General features: G+C 36.1%; 1 protein-coding gene across 6 annotated transcripts in view; it reads left to right on the forward strand.

Annotated features, from left to right (window-relative positions):
• adam12a (ADAM metallopeptidase domain 12a) overlaps positions 1–20,884 on the forward strand; it is a 118,029-nt gene that overhangs the window by 33,339 nt on the left and 63,806 nt on the right. For 4 of the 6 annotated variants that reach the window (XM_089122374.1, XM_089122375.1, XM_039651446.2 and 1 more), the window contains exon 4: positions 16,992–17,070. In XM_089122374.1, coding sequence (XP_088978500.1) covers positions 16,992–17,070 — 79 coding nt within the window. Of the gene's footprint in view, positions 1–13,879; positions 13,944–16,532; positions 16,907–16,991; positions 17,071–20,884 lie in introns of those variants that run through there. The other 2 variants (XM_089122376.1, XM_089122377.1) reach the window with 2 other exon arrangements.

The following is a 20,884-nucleotide window of genomic DNA, read 5'->3' on the forward strand; positions in this document are numbered from 1 at the left end:
TGTGCCAAGAAAACATCCCCCACACCATTACACCACCACCACCAGCCTGCACTGTGGGAACAAGGCATGATGGATCCATGTTCTCATTCTGTTTACTCCAAATTCTGACTCTACCATCTGAAATCGAGACTCATCAGACCAGGCAACATTTTTCCAGTCTTCAACTGTCCAATTTTGGTGAGCTCTTGCTAATTGTCGCCTCTTTCTCCTATTTGTAGTGGAGATGAGTGGTACCCGGTGGGGTCTTCTGCTTTTGTAGCCCATCCGCCTCAAGGTTGTGTGTGTTGTGTCTTCACAAATGCTTTGCTGCATACCTCGGTTGTAACGAGTGGTTATTTCAGTCAAAGTTGCTCTTCTATCAGCTTGAATCAGTCGGCCCATTCTCCTCTGACCTCTAGCATCAACAAGGCATTTTGGCCCACAGGACTGCCGCATACTGGATGTTTTTCCCTTTTCACACCATTCTTTGTAAACCCTAGAAATGGTTGTGCGTGAAAATCCCAGTAACTGAGCAGATTGGGAAATACTCAGACACCAACAACCATGCCACGCTCAAAATTGCTTAAATCACCTTTCTTTCCCATTCTGACATTCAGTTTGGAGTTCAGGAGATTGTCTTGACCAGGAATGCATTGAAGCAACTGCCATGTGATTGGTTGATTAGATCATTTCTTGAAAATGTAATCTTTCGTGTTCCACAGAAGAAAGAAAGTCATACGGGTTTGGAGAGACATTAATGCAAGAAAATAAAAAATATCTTTCATTTGGGAGCAAGTTATTCTTGTAAATGTACAGCACAAATGCAGGATTTTCATTTAGTTGTCTAAAAAACCTGGCATTGCATTTTACAAATATTGCTTTTGTTCCCTGGATAAAAGCGTCTGCTAAATGCATGAATGTTCCTTCTTGCGCTCAGAACACTTTCAAGTAAATCTGTTTGTTTTTGTGTGTCTGCTGTCTTTATAGACTGTCTGTTTATTTGATTGTGCGCTGTTGTCTTTTCCCTCGCTTGCTCGTCTGCGCTCTGACATGCAGCTTGACCTCAGTCGGAGCATCCTGTCGCTCAGCAGAGTGGCCTGACCTTTGACCTCTGCGCTCCATCAGTCTGACAGCCTGTGCTGAGTAAGCGTTTGAAAGAGTTTTATCCTGTGCAGATTACTAAAAAACACCAAGCAAACAAAATCTCTTGCTTCCGCCCCATTTGACCAGCAGAACATGTTTTCCCAAGAGCCCCGAAGACCTGCTGAGGAAACTGAACCCTGCCTCAGCGATCTTCCTTTTGTTCTCTTGTTTCACTGGGTTTGGTGCTCTCGAGAAGCGCTCTTTAAAGCACAATAAAAGAGAAGCAGGACTTGTGGGAGCTCTTTCCCTCGTGCTCATGGAGAAAGCAGATGTTCTGCAGTCGTGTGGTGCTGAGCACGAGTCTGGGTTTGGCTTCAGACAGCCGAGTGTGAGAGTTCCCCACGGGGACGCCGATGAAAGCTGAACATACTGAGAGGAAGTGTTGGACGAGTGTAGCTGGGAAACACAGGGAGTGTTTGTGAGAGATCACTGAGACTGGAGGAAATTAAAACATGTGCAGAGATGATGCACTGTTAGTATTTAATGAGGATTTTGCTTTGGAGTAAAACACAGATAATGTGTTTTTTTTTTTATGCGTATCTATTGCACGAGTTCATGCTCTCATTTGCATGATCTTTTTACTCAGAAAATGCCTTTTATATGCACCCAATATGCATTTTTTTTAGCGTACGTATGCACTTTTTGCATTAATCTGATATGCATTTTTTGCATTAATCTGATATGCACTTTTTGCATTAATCTGATATGCACTTTTTGCATTTATCTGATATGCACTTTTTGCATTTATCTGATATGCATTTTTTGCATTAATCTGATATGCACTTTTTGCATTTATCTGATATGCACTTTTATGCATTTATCTGATATGCACTTTTTGCATTTATCTGATATGCACTTTTTGCATTTATCTGATATGCACTTTTTGCATTAATCTGATATGCACTTTTTGCATTTATCTGATATGCACTTTTTGCATTTATCTGATATGCACTTTTTGCATTAATCTGATATGCACTTTTTGCATTTATCTGATATGCAGTTTTTGCATTAATCTGATATGCACTTTTTGCATTTATCTGATATGCACTTTTTGCATTTATCTGATATGCACTTTTTGTATTTATCTGATATGCACTTTTTGCATTAATCTGATATGCACTTTTTGCATTTATCTGATATGCACTTTTTGCATTTATCTGATATGCACGTTTTGCATTAATCTGATATGCACTTTTTGCATTTATCTGATATGCACTTTTTGCATTAATATGATATGCACTTTTTGCGTGCATTTGCACATGATGATATGATTTTATACACATAATAAATATTACACCATGTTTACAATAATACAATATTTAGTATTATTATATAATGATGTAATATTTTGATTTATGCAATTATTTGTCTTACATTACCATAATGTGTGTATATGAAGAGTTCAGATGCAAAAGCCTCTAAATGCCATTTGAAATTTTCTTCTTTAATGATGATTTTTATCAAACTTGTATATTTAAGTTCAGTAATTTCACTTAAATAACAATTAATAGGTAATCTTCATTGCCATTTAGGTGAAATTACTGAACTTAAATATACAAGTTTGATAAAAATCATCATTAAAGAAGAAAATTTCAAATGGTATTTAGAGGCTTTTGCATCTGAACTCTTCATATATTAGGGCTATATATATTGCGATTAATCGCATCTGACATACAAGTTTGTGTTTATATAATATATGTGTGTGATTTGTCGATCATATATATATCTATGATTTGCCTATCATGAGATTTGAAGTTGAAACACTTTTGCATGCTGAGAAATAAAGCCCCATTAGCTTAAGCTATAGAAAATAAATTAATAAAATGTATTAGTTTAGTAAAAATAATCAAGATGGCCTTTTTGTTCGTTTTGTTTGTTTTTATTGTATTTAGGAAATGCAGAAGTTCTGGCGTATTTTATGAATTAACTTGTTTAGAAAGCGTTCTTTAATGCATGCATTTGCTGCATAATGAGGCTGAAGGTTTGAGTTCATTAGTTCCAGTGCAGAGTTTTCATGAATATAGATGTCGCGGTTTTTCTGATTCACACACATTTGCATTCGTATAAGATTGTTCATTTAGACACAAACACACTCCTTTTGTTCAAATGATTTTTTTATTTTTTTTTTAAACATTGGAGTGAAGGACACTTGAGTGGTCTAGGACACGATGCATTGTTCATTTGGCTTCAGGTGAATTATGAGGACAGAACACTATTTTTTCCCCTTGAACCGAAGGACTCGTCTAGACAGCACTCTTCAGGGGTTTCAGGACTCAAGGTTCAGCATGACACACAACCAAACAGACGACTTATGATTCAGCACACCATTCCACATTTGATTTGCATGCTATCACAATGCTGAAAGAATGGCTGATCATTTCCATATCACCAGAATGCAGCGTCATTGCAAATACATTGTTAAATCAACCTAAAGTGAAGTATTTACTCACTTCATGTCTTTCCTTTTACTACTTTCGTGAAAAATGCAAGGAGTTTTTGTCAATTTATGTATGGAAAATAGCAGCGTGCGGATTCCACTGACGAACGATATTCTGAAAGACACGAGGGTGAGTAAATGATGACAGAATCTTCACTTTTTCCTGAATTATTCCTTCTAAACAGGTTTCTCATGCTGTTTGTGGGGATTTTCGTTTAATTCAGCATTTATTAGACGCCAGATGAGCAGTTGAGACAGAACTGGCATATCTTATACTGTATGCTGTTCAAATGAATCCGTAAATAAAGTATTCCCAGATGGTTGTGACTGGCTCACGGAGCAGGATTATTTTCATATATCATATTCTTGCTACTTTTAGCAGATGTGAGGCAGCTTGAAAGGCAAACCGTCCGAATGTTTGGTCAACCCGGATGTAATGAACACGCTGAGACCCGAAGGGAGAACAACAATTGGGCCCAAAACACTAGAAGGATGTGAAAGATCTTCCAGGAATTGGTGTGCTTGATTGGGATTGAGAAAGGTTTAGGCCTTGGCTTGACGTGACGGCTAATTCGGTACCTTTGGCTGCGACTTCATAGACTCTCACACTATGTAATTTGGACTTATAAAAAAGGCTTTTTGACTTCAATTGTTTGTGATGTTCATTGCGCAAGTGTCAGAAGAGCAAAACCACTGCGAAAGGAGTTGTAAGTGTTAGCATCTGTGGGATGCCTTCCAGAAGTCTGAATTTAGCTCGATACATTTGCATGTGCTCACGAGAAACGTTTGATTTATTACTTTTGTTAAAGGGATAGTTCACCCATAACCTAAAATTCTGCCTAAAGCCTAATTTCAATCTGCTGAGTCGATATATTTGAGTCCATATATAAGTTATGGTGTATTTTATGAATTAATTTGTTTAGAAAGCATTCTTTAATGCATGCATTTGCTGCATAATGAGGCTGAAGGTTTGAAGTAGCTCCAGTGCAGAGTCTTCATGAATATAGTACCTAAAATGAACATATCAATCCTTAAAATGTACATATTAGCACCTAAAATGTACATATTAGCACATCAAATGTACATATTAGCACCTAAAATGTACATATTAGTACATAAAATGTACATATTAGCACCTAAAATGAACATATTAGCACATCAAATGTCCAGATTAGCACCTGAAATGTACATATTAGCACCTAAAATATACATATTAGTACATAAAATGTACATATTAGTACATATCAACACTTAAAATGTACATATTAGTACATATCAACACTTAAAATGTACAAATTAGTACATAAAATGTACATATTAGTACATATCAACACTTAAAATGTACATATTAGCACATAAAATGTACATATTAGTACATATCAACACTTAAAATGTACATATTAGCAACTAAAATGTACATATTAGCACCTGAAATGTACATATTTTCACATAAAATGTACATATTTGTACATATCAACACTTAAAATGTACATATTAGCACCTAAAATGTACATATTAGCACATAAAATGTACATATTAGTACATATCAACACTTAAAATGTACATATTAGCAAATAATAGTACCTAAAATAGACAAAAGTTTACCTTTTGAAAAGGTACAGCCCCAGTGACAGCTTTCGTACCTTTTTTTACTGAGAGTGTCTCCAGACAATTTGGACTAAACCGCTCAATCCATATGGATTAGTTTTACGAATTCTTAATCAACTTTTTGAAGCGCCAAAGTGTCAGTCGAGTAGCTGTCGATGGCAGGACAGAAACCCTTTAACATGAGCGTTGAGATCATCAACCAAAGATGTTTGTGACGAATGAAAGGCGATAACCTCGCAATAACCTCTCGATTTATGATTTTTATTTCCTGCTTCTAAAAGTGGTCTCGGAGAGGGTGAGTGGCAAAGATTGCAACCCAAAAATCAGATGAAAAGAAATGTGATTTAGGGAAACGTGCACGCCCAGACTCGTAATGTTTGCGTGCGCGATGACAGATGTGTTAATGTGGCCAGATGTGCCCCAAAGATCCTGCATTGATGGAGACTCTTCAGAGGAGATCGGTTGCGTTTTGTACTTTCTTATTCTTGTGGGTTTGATGTTTCACGAAGAGCTGTTTTCATGCTGAAGTTTATTTGTTCTGTTTGGCAGTACAACGACTGCAAATGGAGAAATACATCATTGATAAACATCATATTTGAAATCTTTAAATCTTCAAAAACATCATATTTTAAAACTTCTAGACAGTTTAAATGGAGAACAAATGAGGACTTGATGTTTCACCTCTTGTAATCTCACACATCTCAACATTGTCTTGTCTTGCATCAAATGATTGTCTAGCTCTTTACTATGTAAATCAATAACTAAGTCATGTATGTCTGTTTTTGTTACTCTGAAGGAATTGGAAGAATCTGAGATCAAGCTGAAGGAGATAAATCTACTTGATCTGACCCTGAAAATGACTTATCGGTGTTAATTTAGTGCAATTAAGCAATATTTTTGGTTCGCATAAAACTATTTACTTCAGAACAGATGTTTCCACATGAGCACATTTTATTTCTTGTCATTTTTTTACAGTGTTACATTTCAAATGTTTTTATCGATTATGCATTCATAAATCACCAGATGTATTTAATAAATATGAAGGCAATCATTTTAAAATTACATCTCTAATGCAACCCATACATTTCCAAAACACAGAGATAGGGACATATACAGATAATAAGTCTGATATATTGGTAACATTTTACTTGAAGGGGTGTGCATAAGACTGGCATGATACCTTCATAACCATGACATGTTTATTTATGAATAAACAAACACTGTAATGTTGTCGTGATTGATACTGTGAAGCAGCTTTGATACAATCTCTATTGTGAAAAGCGCTATAAAAATATATTTGACTTGACTTGACTTGACATGACATATGTCTTGAATATGAAATGTTTATGACAAGTGTCATTCGCTCAATAACGACATTTTGAATGCAAATTTGACATTGTTTGAGATGTCTTTATGACATAAACCAATACATCATAACCTGTCAGTGTCTTTGTCATGACAACTTGACATAAAATGAAGTTAATCTGTCATGTGGTTGGCTTTGACATTGGCTGTCATGAGGCATTGTAACTGTGTCATGAATATTTTTTGTGACCTCAACTACACTGAATTTGTCATTAAAAAGTTATAATGGCTTCATGACAGTCAATGTCAAAACCAACCACAGACAGTTTAATGTAATGTTAACCAATAAATCTAGGTGGTTGATGTCTTTATTTTTCAGTAATTCGTCCTAAATAGTTCTTCAACTCTCAGAGACTTTTGCTTCTTTACCAGCACTAGGGTTTTAAAAGTTTTTCTCCATTTTTAATGCTGTTTTGAGTGGTTTTATTCGCACTTGTGCATTGAAATCAATCATGTTCCCCATGTAGATAAAAAATATTTTCAAGATTTGTTATCACAACATATTTTCTTTTGTCAAATCAACTTTATAATGATTTGTTTAGTTGATATAACTTATTATTTTGAGTTTCTGATGATTAAATGAATCTCCATTGTATTAACTCACTTTTTCCAGTTCAATCAACTTAAAATTTTAAGGCAACCCAGGTTACTTACTTTTTTAAGTTAAACCAACAATATGTTTTACAGTGTAGTAATCACAACATTTTTTCTTTTGTCAAATCAACTTAAATAATTTATTTAGTTCAGATAACATATGATTTTGAGTTTCTGATGATTAAATCATTCTCCTTCATTGTATTAACTCACTTTTTCCAGTTCAATCAACTTAAAGTTTTAAGGCAACCCAGGTTACTTACTTTTTTAAGTTAAACCATCAATATTTTTTTACAGTGAGACACCCTTATGTGGGTTTCTTCTGGTCCTCAGGTGTTTTACATCTGCCTTCATTCCAGCTCATGATGGAACAGTTCAGGCGTGCGATGAGGCAAGCGGTCCTTCGTCCGGTCCAAGGGTGTAACGCTCCTCATTAGCTAAAGCTTAAGAACTGGCAGAAGTCTCTGTCTTGCCATGGGATGTCATTACATCAACCTTTGGATATTTCCATGGATTATTGCATTCCAAGTCAAAAGTTCTCCCATCTTTGGTTTATTCCTTTGAGTCATTGAGAAATCAGATCCCTTCGTTGAAACCAAGCTTGAGGACTGACTCTGCTGATGACAAAATGTACTTCATAATTTAGAAAGTATAGCAAACAATGGTATTCTTTGGTTTTTCCAAACCTGTAACTGTTGCTATTTTCTAAATGAGTGTCAGTGGTGATTGACGTTATGCCACACATGCTGTCAATAGAGGGAATGCATTGACGTCACTTTCCTGCCAGCCTGACTGAGTGGCAAAAGATCTGCGTGACTGGATTTAATAGGGGAAACTGCAAAAATACGACTAAAACAAACAATTTTATCAATTTAAACTAAATGTTGGACTCAATATAGTGTTCCTTACAACTTACTAAAGATCCAGTGATCCATGGATATTGACATGCAGCCAGGAATCGTGTTGCCTGACATTTATGTTTGCCTGATTTCGACACCGGGGAAATAAAAGCACCTAAACATAAAGCAAATTTGCCTGTGAACGCTTTACATAAATACAATATAGGTCGGTCTAAATCCAGGAGATCACTTATATCAGTGTTATATATAGCCTAGGCTATATATATCATCATATCGTCCTGCCCTTTTGGTCAGTGTTTATTAAAAAACATCCAATAATGCAGAATATGCAATGCTAATATATATAACAATACAAAATATACACTGTAGAAAAATATTGTTGGTTTAACTTAAAAAAGTAAGTAACCTGGGTTGCCTTAAAGGACAACTCCGGCGCAAAATGAACCTTTGGTCTACACATTGCTATCTAGTCAACCGTTTTCTGAGATTTGTTTTCATGATTGCCGAATTTAAATAGTTTTATCTCTAAAAACAGTTTAGCCTATAACGCTAGTATAATGCTAGTATATGGGGCATAGAGTAATGACAAATAAAAATCGCTTGTTATTACCACTAACACGGCTCAAAATAGCCCCACACCAACACGACAGCATAACAAGGATCCCTACATTCAAACCGAAGCATTGAGAACTTTGTTAGTGTCCATAAAGTTTAATAAGAAGATATTTTATACACACAGTCAACTTCGCGAATACAGGAAGAAGCCATCTTGGAAAAAAAGTCTCTACCAGTCGATCTACGAACGCCGATCCAAGTGCGCTGAACTGTGCAGAATCTCATATGGTCCGTTGTTTCCAGAAGAAACACAAACACAAACCGTTTTCTTCTCTTCAATATGTACACACAGCCTACTGTTCGCGCTCACCTTATCACCTTATTCACATCTCACCAGCGCACTTGGATCGGAGTTCGTAGATCGACTGGTAGAGACTATTTTTCAAAGATGGCTTCTTCCTGTATTCCCGAAGTTTACTGTGTGTATAAAATATCTTCTTATTAAATTGTATGGACACTGACAAAGTTGTCAATGCTTCGGTTTTAATGTAGAGACCCTTGTTATGCTGTCGTGTTGGTGTGGGGCTATTTTGAGCCGTGTTTGTGGTAATAACAAGCGATTTTTAATTGTCATTACTCTATGCCCTATGTACTAGCATTGTACTAGCGTTATAGGCTAAACTGTTTTTAGAGATAAAACTATTTACATTCGGCAATCATGAAAACAAATCTCAGATAACGGTTGACTAGGTAGCAATGTGTAATTAGACTAAAGGTTCGTTTTGCGCCGGAGTTGTCCTTTAAAACTTTAAGTTGATTGAACTGGAAAAAGTGAGTTAATACAATGAAGGAGAATGATTTAATCATCAGAAACTCAAAATTATATGTTATCTGAACTAAATAAATTATTTAAGTTGATTTGACAAAAGAAAAAATGTTGTGACTGATTACTACACTGTAAAACAAAATTGTTGGATTAACTTAAAAAAGTAAGTAACCTGGTTGCCTTAAAATTTTAAGTTGATTGACCTGGAAAAAGTGAGTTAATACAATGATGGAGATTAATTTAATCATCAGAAACTCAAAATAATAAGTTACCTCAACTAAATAAATTATTATAAAGTTGATTTGACAAAAGAATATATGTTGTGATAACAAATCTTGAAAATATTTTTTTTACAGTGTATGGGTATGGTTTTACAGCTAAATTCAGCATATTGACACAAAATGATAACTGCAAATCCAGCTTTCGCTGACTGGAGTCCAGTTGTTTCGATCCATTTGCTCCTCTTTCTATAGCAGTCTGTAAAAATATACCTCCGATTTTGTTGTCAAATCTAGTTGTACAGTCAATCGCAAAGCTCTTTCCCACTTTATATGTGTTGTGTTTGTTTTTCGGGGCATTCACGCTGAACACATATACAGCCGCTCAGTCTTTTTGCCACTCAGTACTCCGGCCGACGGCGACGTTACGCGCATACCCTCTATAGAGGGCTGTAGTTTGTTATGAAACACAGAACATTCCTTTAAAGGTCTATACATTTCTAAAATCTGGAATTGGCAACGTAACCATCTGTCAGGGTCCAGACTCCAGAGAGAAACAATGTTTTTGTTACATTTCAGTGTCGGTCTCTCTTCTAGATCGTCTGGATGTGATGTTCTACATTAGTTCCAGAGCAGATGTTTGATGCGGATTAACTTTTGGATAAAATGACCTCAGCAGATTCACATTGTCAATTCTGTCAGTAATGACTCACCCTCATGTCGTTCCAAACCCATAAGACTTTCGTTCATCTTCAGAGCACAAATGAAGATCTTTTTGATGAAATCTGAGAGCTTTTGAAACTTTGACGCCTTAAAAAGTTCTTAAAGAGTTCGTAAAACTAATCCATATGGATTGAGCGGTGTAGTCCAAATTTTCTGTAGAGACTTTATATGATGAACAGATTGAATTTAAGCTTTTATTCACATATAAACATTCATCAGTTGTGATAAACGGAAGCTCAAGCATGTTGGTGATGTGGATAATCGCTAGGGTGTTGCCATGTGGTTTCTATAATATTCTGTGCACTCTAAAAATGCTGGGTTGTTTTAACCCAACTTTGGGTCAAATATGGACAAACCCATACGTTGGGTTAAAAATGTAATAAAAAAATGTAACCCAATGACTGGATTTGTCAATTTTTGACCCAAAGTTGTGTTAAAACAACCCAGAGTGTGTGTGTGATCGAGGATTAGAGGATAGGATATACAGTTTGTATAGTATAAATATCATTATGTCTATGTAAAGTCCCAATAAGAGATTGAAACCCATCATGTGTGTGTTTTCTTATTGGCCCAAGTCAAGTCTTTGGGATATTATGGTCTATATTAAAATGATTTTTTTTTTATCTTTCTGCTGGCAGAATTATAAGTCTGATTACTTCTAAAAGTAACAGCACACCTCTCCCCAACAAGCCGCATGATTTGAGGTATTATTCATTTAGCATACTAAACTGAGGTATTTAATAGAGACTCTGCATTACTTATCCATCCAATTATCAGATAAGAGGACACTCCAAATGTGTAAGATGATAAAGATGAACTCGTTTCGGTGCAAGAGAAAACGCTCTGAAAGCGTCGTGACCTGATTTCTCCTAAGTAGCATGAAAAAACTGTGTTGTGTCCTTGACAGGATGGGCACGAGTTCAATGTGAATTCACATTTAGTCAGCCAAGAACTGAAAGTAATTTGAGCTGTAACTCTGTCCCCTTCCAACCCCCCTTGTCATTTGTTCCCCTCTCTTTTGTCTATCTTCTCTAGCGAATGGCGCGCTTCCAGTCTGTTACCCCACATCAGGATGCACATGTAAATAAACTTAGACTGATGTGCTCCAGTTTGTTTGCTCGCCAGGCTGGCCGTGTTAAAGTAATAGCTGATTCTCTTCCAACCTGACATTCATGCTGTTTTCTTTTTACTGAAGACTTTTTTCTATAGGAGTTTTTACATAGCATATGAATAAGCTTGTTTCCGACACGGAATAAAAAAAAAATAAAAAAAAAAAAAGCTAATTCTGAATTTTTTTTTTTTTCAGTTCGCAATTGTGAGTTATGGAGTCCAATTCTAAGGGAAAAAAGACTGACTTATATCATGCAACTTGAAAAAAAAAAATCAGAAATGTGAGAAAAAAAGTCACAATTACCTTTAAATTCTTTTTATTGTGTGGCAGAATGAAGCTACCATAATTCTAATTAATCATACCAAATTATATATATATATATATATATATATATATATATATATTACTAAACAAAATTATTAAATAATTAAGAAAATGTACAAAAATGTTTTTTATATGTTTTTATATAATGTTTTTTTTATATAATGTATATATAAATGAAATATATAATTATATAAAAAATATAATTATAAAAAAATAATGTACAAAAATGTTGTAAATATACACAAAATAATTGCTAAATAATAAATAATGCTTTTTAATTTTTTTTTTTTTAATTTTTTTTTTTTTTGTCTGGTCGTGAATTCAGGCAAAACTTTTCAAGCTTCAAGATTATCAGTGAATAAAGTTTTTTTTTGTCCTTTCTGGAGCTTGACAAATGCAATGTCTATGAAGTGTTGAAGAAAAAGATAAACATAATTCAGGTTTAAATGAAAAAAAAAATGACAGCATTTTCATATATTGGGGTGAACTGTTCATTTCTATGCTTAATAAATCTCTTTCGTTGTTTTTATTCCGTCCACTCCTGTCGTGTCCCTTTCTAGTTTTCTATCTTGCGAGAACACACAGCATTAAGTGACCAGGGGAAACAACAGCGCCCTGCTGTGTCTTTTCCTCCAGTGACTGATGATTTGATTAGTTTTTTTCCTGCTTGTGGCTTTGCTGCAGTCGTCTGTCCACAGCATGAAAGCTAGAATTATTTCTCTTTTTTTCTACATGGTAATCTTTCGCTCTGCTTGGTCTCTGCTCGTGTGAATAATTGAAGAATAAATTAGAAAATGGCCAAAGAAACATTATACTTTGTTGATTGTCATTTTAACTTCCCTTTGAGCCAGTTTCATGACTGAATTTACATGGTAATGATGCCATAATGATCTAATGAGATGTAATGGGATGGATCTCACTTAGTAGTGGGGGCATGATATGATGTAGTAGTTTAAGTTCACCCAAAAATAAAAATTCAACGGTGTGCAAACACTGAAAACTCCCCTAAATGTCACAAGAGTAACATAAAAGTGGTCGCGGTCCATATGACTATATTCCAAAAGGGTTAATTTTTGGGTCTGGTAGGCTAAGACTAATGATAAGACTAATTGTATGCTATAGAGGGACTAAAACTAGTTTTATTTGCAAATGCAGAATACATTTGGTAACACTTTACTTGAAGGGGTGTGCATAAGACTGACATGACACCTTCATAATCATGACATATATGAAGTAGGGTTTATGCATGTTTGCAATGTCATAATTGCATTAAAAATGTCATAAATGAGCAAATGACACTTAATGACAGTTGTCACAAACATGCATTAAACTTCATCATGGTTATGAAGGTGTCATGTTAGTCTTATACCCCTTTAAGTAAAGTGTTACCAAAGTTTTCCTAATGATTAATGAGTTTATATTCCTCATTTGTAAGCTGATTTGAATAAATGCTTCTACTAAATGAATAAATCTCCCATTATGAACAGCACACACACATCATTGTCCTCTTTAGTTTTATGGTTGAAAAACATTATTGATTGATTTGATAGAAAAGACGTTTTTTGTGGAAGGTATTAGGTGGAAAAGCATTGCAGAATCCGTTGGTCATTGGAAATGTTAAAATAGTGATTTTCTATAATTCCATAATTCCATTTATGAGTGCATTCTCTATCAAATCCTTTAAAAAAGCATTGCAAACAGCTGGAAAAGTCATTGTGAAGACATGACCAGAGCAAAGGCTGGAGACACTGCTTGCAGTCAGTGAAATCTTTATTGACTTCCAAATAAAGAAACCAACATAAACAAAACCCCACTCAAGGTGACCCTCCTCACAGAGGTGCCTTTCACAGACAAACACACATTCCTTTATACTGAAAGGGTCAACCATTTTACAGTAATAGGGAATTTAAATAATGTTCACACACATAATAAATAACTACACTGAAAATCAAAATAATATTCAAAATATATAAACCTTAATCATGCAAGGAAAATAATATGAATACAAATACGTTACATACAATGAGCATAAACAAAATAAAACATGAAACAACATCCCCCTGCTCCCATTGAGAAATGGTCTATGCCTACACTACCCAGAATTCTTTGGGATGGCATAAAATGAGGAACAGGAAGGCCGCGCGTCCTCTTAGACACCCACCCCCCGGAAACCATGCGGCTGACATGATGAACCCAGAAGGTTAGTTTTGCAAATGAGGATAAAACTAATGATTTATGTAAATACCAGAATAAAGAAAATAAAGTTTTTTTGTTAGGCTAATGTGCACCTCAGACTAGAAAAAAGTTACCAAATAAAACAGAAACAAACATTTATAGAAATAATATAAATCAAACAAACACACACTCTAAAAAATGCTGGGTTGTTTTAACCCAATTTTGGGTCAAATATGGACAAACCCAGCCATTGGGTTACATTTTTAAATTATATTTTTAACCCAATGTTTGAGTTTGTCCATATTTGACCAAAAATTGGGTTAAACAACCCAGCGTTTTTTACACTGCAAATCATAACTTAGGACTTTGTCACAGTCATAGAAAAGTCATAGAAGTTGAACCCTGAGCAGAGTTTGTGATTTTTTAATATTTTTAACTAAGATAAAAATTGAGCACTTGAAAAGAAAAGGATAAATCATATTTTGGCCTTATGCCTCCAAACCCCACCTGAGGGAATCATTATGGGATATTCTCACTGACCAGAAATCACTCTAATATGATGTTTTGATGATTTTTATCAATGTTGAAAACTGTGATATTTTTGTGAAAACCATGTTACATTTTTTCAGGATTATTTGATGAATAGAAAGTTCAGCAAAAGAACAGCATTTACTTAAAATACAATTATAAAACATAGTTTGCTGCTTCTTCAAGACTTTGTGCTTGTAAATGCTTCATGCATCTGTGATCAGAAAGAGCAACATCTGTCAGAACATCATGGCGGATTTCAAGACATCTTGTCTCTTCCTGGTTTTTTTAGACACCACTGCCAAATGCTGTTTTGTGTGTTGATTTACTATGTGAAACAGCCCTAAGCCGTGAACAGGGCGAGGTGAGACCAATTAAACATCCTTCCATTATAATTAAGCGATAAGAGGTCAGGCTGCCGTATGAAAAGAGTCACGGCTGAGTTGCTAAAACCCCTTTAACACTTCTATATTCACTTTCCTAGTCCTCGAGTGTCTTATTGCTTTTAAAAAATGCATAATGCAAAATGCATAACATGATTCAAACATGAGGAAAGTCATTAAGAAGATAAGATATTCCTTGACTTATTCCTTAAACTGAAGTTAATGATTGGTATCTGATTGCGCAGATAAATCAAGTACACTAGAAAGTTTGGGTTAGTAAGATTTATTTATGTTTTTATGAATTGATTTTATGCAGCAAAGATAATAGAAGTGACGGCAATGTTTTATAATTGTATTTCAAGTAAATGCTGTTCTTTTGAATTTTCTATTCATCAACTAATCCTGAACAAATGTAACATGGTTTTCACAAAAATATCACAGTTTTCAACATTGATAAAAATCATCAAAACATCATATTAGAGTGATTTCTGAAGGATCATGTGACACTGAAGACTGGAGTAATGATAGTAATTGAGCACAGGAATACATTATCGTTCAAATAGAAAAGTTTATTTTAAATTGTAATACTATTTCACATTATTACTGTGTTTACTGTATTTTTCATCAAATTATAGTGAGCTTTCAATAAATAAAAAAATAAATAAATGAAACATTTTTTAATGATAGTACTGTGTGTATCTCAGAAAAAAAGGTACAAAAGCTGTCACTGGGGCTGTACCTTTTCAAAAGGTACACTTTTGTCAATTTTAGGTGCTAATGTGTATGTTTCAGTTGCTAATACGTACATTTTAGGTGCTGATATGTACATTTTAAGTGTTAATATGTACATTTCAGGTGCTAATATGTACATTTTAGGTGTTAATATGTACATTTAGGTGTTAATATATGCATTTAAGGTGCTAATAAGTACATTTTAGGTGTTAATATGTACATTTTATGTGCTCATGTGTCCATTTCAGGAGCTAATATGTCCATTTCAGGTGCTAATATGTACATTTCAGGTGCTAATATGTACAAAAGTGTACCTTTTTTAAGAGGTACAGCCCCAGTGACAGCTTTTGTACCTTTTTTTTCTGAGAGTGAATAAGCACAGATGTAATGACCAATCAGCATTCAGGACGCGATCCAGGATAGGAAATATCGGTTTTATAATAAACATCAATCAGAAAGTAATTTTCCTGCTGTCAGAATAATGCATTAGACATCTACATTCAATAATAAGATGTGTCTAATCTTTTAAAAAATCAATTAAATTCATTTTCTAGTTCTTTGAAGGTGCAGCACAGCAAATGTTTCCATGAACCTTGATGGGGTTTTCAGATACTAAAAGCTATTTTTAACTTAAAGTGTATCTGGAAAACATTCATCTTTCATTGTAGATTCACTGCAAGGTTTTCATTGATTTCCTCCACATGGAGTCGGCTTTAAGATCATCTAATTCGATTTAGTTTGGCGAGAAGAGATCAACAACAAATTTCTCCTGGAAGTTGAAAACTAGTCTGTAATGTGTAGTACGCCGAGGAATCAGAATGACTTTCACATTTAACAATCAAACTGAACAGATTTTTAGTGTGGTGTCATCGATTTTAGGTTTACCCTCCCCAAACATAGACGGTCTATTCCTGGAAATGTTGACTAGGATAATAAAGTGAACCAGACTTTCTAGTGTCAGAAGTCAGTGTGCTTTTCAGGGAGGTTGTTGTTCTCCGAGTCAGCAGTGCTGTAATTGTCACTTTCTCTCGGGCAGTTCTGGTTAAGAAAGCACAGCTGCACGAGGGCCGATCGAGTGCAGATGTTCGTAATGGTCTGATCAGAACATTATCTCAGCAGGCGAGAGAGGAAGAGAGAGAATTAGGGCATCCTTTCACATGATGAGTGGATCTAGATCCGTGTGATCATTTGCTTCTGATCGGATAAAGGACGATTCAGATTATTGGTTTCACACACTACAATATTTTTTAACTCAACTCAGCTTGTCTTACTTACATAATGTAACACATTTCAGAGTGAAAATGGGCGGGACTTCATTTTAGTGATATCAGCTGATGAGCAAGTAGTAAGACCAAATAAATACTTCATTTTAAAGTAAAAAGACTTGAGGAAATGAGTGAATGTAACTTGTTTGTCTGTTTGTGTTGCAGAGGGTTGTTTGCTAGTCACTACACAGAAACACACTACCTGGAGGATGGAAGTGCCGTCACCACCTCACCGAATGTGACGGTAAGATAACATGCGACCACTGTTTCCTTCCAGATTAAACCCCACGTCTACCTAACACATGGCCATGGGCACTCCCCGAAAAAAGCCCTTGTTCTCCTTGGGAAAGTGTTGCATTTCAGCTGCTGGGTTGATGGTTTGTCAGAAAACTCTTAGTTAGTTCCGTACTTGGCCAATAGAACCTTTTACCAAAAAAATTGGTTCTATATAGAACCATTTTGGAGTTCCAAATATGAAGCGGGGGATGGAACCATTTCTTGTTCTAAATAGAACCATTTCTTCTAAAGGCGGGCATACACTGTGCGATGTCTGTGCGATTTCAGCAAGGTACCTACTCACACTGAACGAGTAAATCGCATGCGATGCAAAGCCAAAGTTCAGGATTTATGTGCTCACACTGTACGGTCCGATCGTCGAGCTGCGACTTCACTGCTCACACTATACGTGTAAAAATCTGCGATACCCCCCTGGATTGCGCCTATTTACGTGTATGTATCCAGAGATATTGTCAAAACAAGCATCTGCTATCAGTATCAAGATGATTTAGTATTTTCAATTTATGCATTTAATTATTATTATTATTATATTATCATTATTAGGGGAGGCCTATAGGCTAATTTTACTATTAAATTGATCCGCTATTATAATTAATTTGCCACGCAATATTTTCACAGCACATAACCAACGTGCTGTGAGGATAATAAAATATTAATCTTACTCCTCATTAAAAATTGTCTAAAACATTTAGGTCGATTACAATGAATTATATACATATAAAATAACTATTAACAGTCTATAATATGTCCGAACATTGCCATTATTAATCATCAATGAAAATTAAAAACAGGTTTATTTCAAAAACATTGTTTGACAAAATAATAAAAGAGGTGTTACATATCAGGTGGCTTGAAGACGGTGGGTATTATCCATTTTGCAACACGAACTGAAGGTAAGCAACAGTAATTTGTAGCTCGTTTTTATTTTAATTTTATTTTTGCTGCAGATGAAATGGTTAAACTTCTGTTTTCGCGCAGGTGCAGTGAGGGAAAAAACACTGAGTTTAGGGCAATCGGTTCGTAGCTTTGCTTCAACTGTGCGATATAGTCACGAGGAGCGACCCAAATTTCTGACATGCCAGAAATTCATCCGACCATCCGATTGTCGATCGTGAGAGGTTAATCGCCTCTCGTTTCTCCCTGTACACTGCACGAACACTGCACGACAAACGACGCACGACAAAGCTGAAAATCGGTCCGACACGAAAATGAGTCGCACGAGACGAAAATCGCACAGTGTATGCCCGCCTTAAGAGTGTAACAAGCTGCCAATGTAGGAAGTATGCTAAGGGTTCTTTGCATCCAATTTTAAAGCAACACTAAGTAAGATTTTTTATCTTAAAATAATGTTTTCCAGTCGTGACATAGTGAAATGCACTTATGCCACCGCTTTGCGGTCCTTTATCTGCTATATCCACGCTATGCAAGATTGCCAGATCGGGTCGCGTTTCTGTAGTGCAAATAAGACCTGAGAACTACAAATTTGACTTGCTTTACAGCAAGCGTTATAATTGCCGATAGGTGGAGCATCATAAAGCGAGTGTGTGTGCGACAGTGGGATGCGGTCGCTAAATTATTTATGACAGCGGTGATGGACAATTCCACTTCCAACCTGTAGGGCGACCGCAGAGGAAAAGTTACTTTAAAAAGTAGTTACTAAAATTTGTAGTTCACTTTTAAAAAATAGAACTTTCGCTGATAATTCACTCACCCCCATGTCATCCAAGATGTCCATGTCTTTCTTTCTTCAGTCGAAAAGAAATTAAGGTTTTTGATGAAAACATTCCATATAATGGACTTCAATGGGGTCCAAACGGTTCAAGGTCCAAATGAGAGTTTCAGTGCAGCTTCAAAATGATTCAACGAACAAAATGACTCGTAAAAAGATTTGTTGATGAACGAGTTTCGAACAGACGAGTCACGAGAGTCTCTGCATCACAGAACAGAGCAAGGTGAGCATTTGTGCTTATAAAACTTAAACTTTTGTATTTATTTTTTACATGACCGATCGTTTCGCTTGATAAGACCCTTATTCATCGTCTGGTGTCGTTTAAAGCCCTTTGAAGCTGCAATGAAACTCTCATTTGGACCTTGAACTGTTTGGTTCCCAATGAAGTCCATTATATGGAGAAAAACCCTTTTCATCAAAACCCTTAATTTCTTTTTAACTGAATTAAGAAAGACATGGACATCTTGGATGACATGGGGGTGAGTAAATTATCAGCAACCGTTTTTTTAAAGGGAACTACTCCTTAAAGGCTGTATCATTAAGGCCGACCTTCTTTTAAACCAAACCTGCAGTTAAGACCCCATAGTATCACTGATCTCCGCCCTCAGCGACTGCTGGATGATCTTGTGTCAACAGCTTTAGAGGAGAAGCGGTCAAACGAGGGCCACCAGGAGAGCAGGAACCACCCATGATGCACCTCTGTGTGTTTTAAGCGTTTAGATTGCAGCTCAGATTACTAGTCAGCGCAACAGACACTTTGAGCCCTGAAGGCATGTACGTCCAAACCTCTGAGGAGCACCTCTGAATCACTGACCCCGTCATCCTCGATCTGCTCTCCAGCGGGCCGCCAGTTCATGAAAGGAAAACACATGCTATTGGAAATCCTACAAAAAATAAAATAGATACGGAAAGAAAAGTAGGCAAGGCAATTGGATTATGACTATTGCAATTATATACCCCACAGATCACCCTAGCAACAGCATAGCAACAGTCTAAAGACACTGAAATGTAGTTTAAATGTAAAAAGGAAATATCCCCATCATGCTCCAGTAAGGGTCTGTTAAACACATGGTGTTTCACAACACCGTATGGTAAGATTTCACAAAGCATCGTGACTATTTCAGCTTGTTCCGTAGATTTTCTCAACAGTGTGAGGCAATATGCGTCCTGCTTTGTTTTGCTGGGAAACAAGAGTTGCCGGTCACCCAGAAACAGCAGCACTTCTCGACCCGGGTGTCATCAGGGGGAGAAGTGCTGAATTTGGACTTCAGAACAAAACAAGACAAATGCTCTGTCAACCTGAGTGCAGAGATTGATGTCACACACACACTTACTCATAGACAAATTTGAGTTTTGTTGTCTAGGTTTTGGGTTTGGGTTGTTTAGAATAAAGTTGCATGTCTTACAAATCCCTCCATCCATGTCCATCTGTGTTTTCACGTTTCATAATTTTTGTGTGTAAATAACGTGCAAATACATCACACAAACTGTGCTTGACTTATTTGGTTGCATGATATATCATATTTGCACAGCCCTAAAACAAAGTTTAACAGCGCTGATCGAATTCTAAAGTGATTGACCTATTTGCCGTGTCCAAACATTTGTGCTCCAGGCAACAGAACGGCATGTTTTGTGCTGTAATCTGGATGAATTGTGCTGATCTGATGGGATCCAGGGCCGCAGATGGAGTGTATTCACTCAGGGTGTAGGGAGTTATGGGCTCGTGTTCTGTTCCAGAAAGACTTCATGATGTGTGTGTCAGTGTGTGTCTGTTCTCCCAGACCTCCTCTGCCTTTCATTAAGTCGGTTTTATGGTTGTAAGTGCGGTGCCATTATTTCATCCTTAAGCAGAACTCCTCTGAGGCCCTTTGGACTCACTCGTGGACTCCTGTAGCTCCAGTCGGACGCTGCCCAACACCCGAGCAGCGCATTAATCGCAGATATTACGTGATTATGAATGACTTGTGTCAAACTCATTTTAGGTCGTGACTCGTGAGAGGAGTTTTCATCTGTTAAATCTAGTGTATACACT

This window comes from Pimephales promelas, chromosome 17 (genome assembly GCF_988280905.1).
Source record: "Pimephales promelas chromosome 17, fPimPro1.hap1.1, whole genome shotgun sequence".
NCBI classification, from domain to species: Eukaryota; Metazoa; Chordata; class Actinopteri; order Cypriniformes; family Leuciscidae; genus Pimephales; species Pimephales promelas.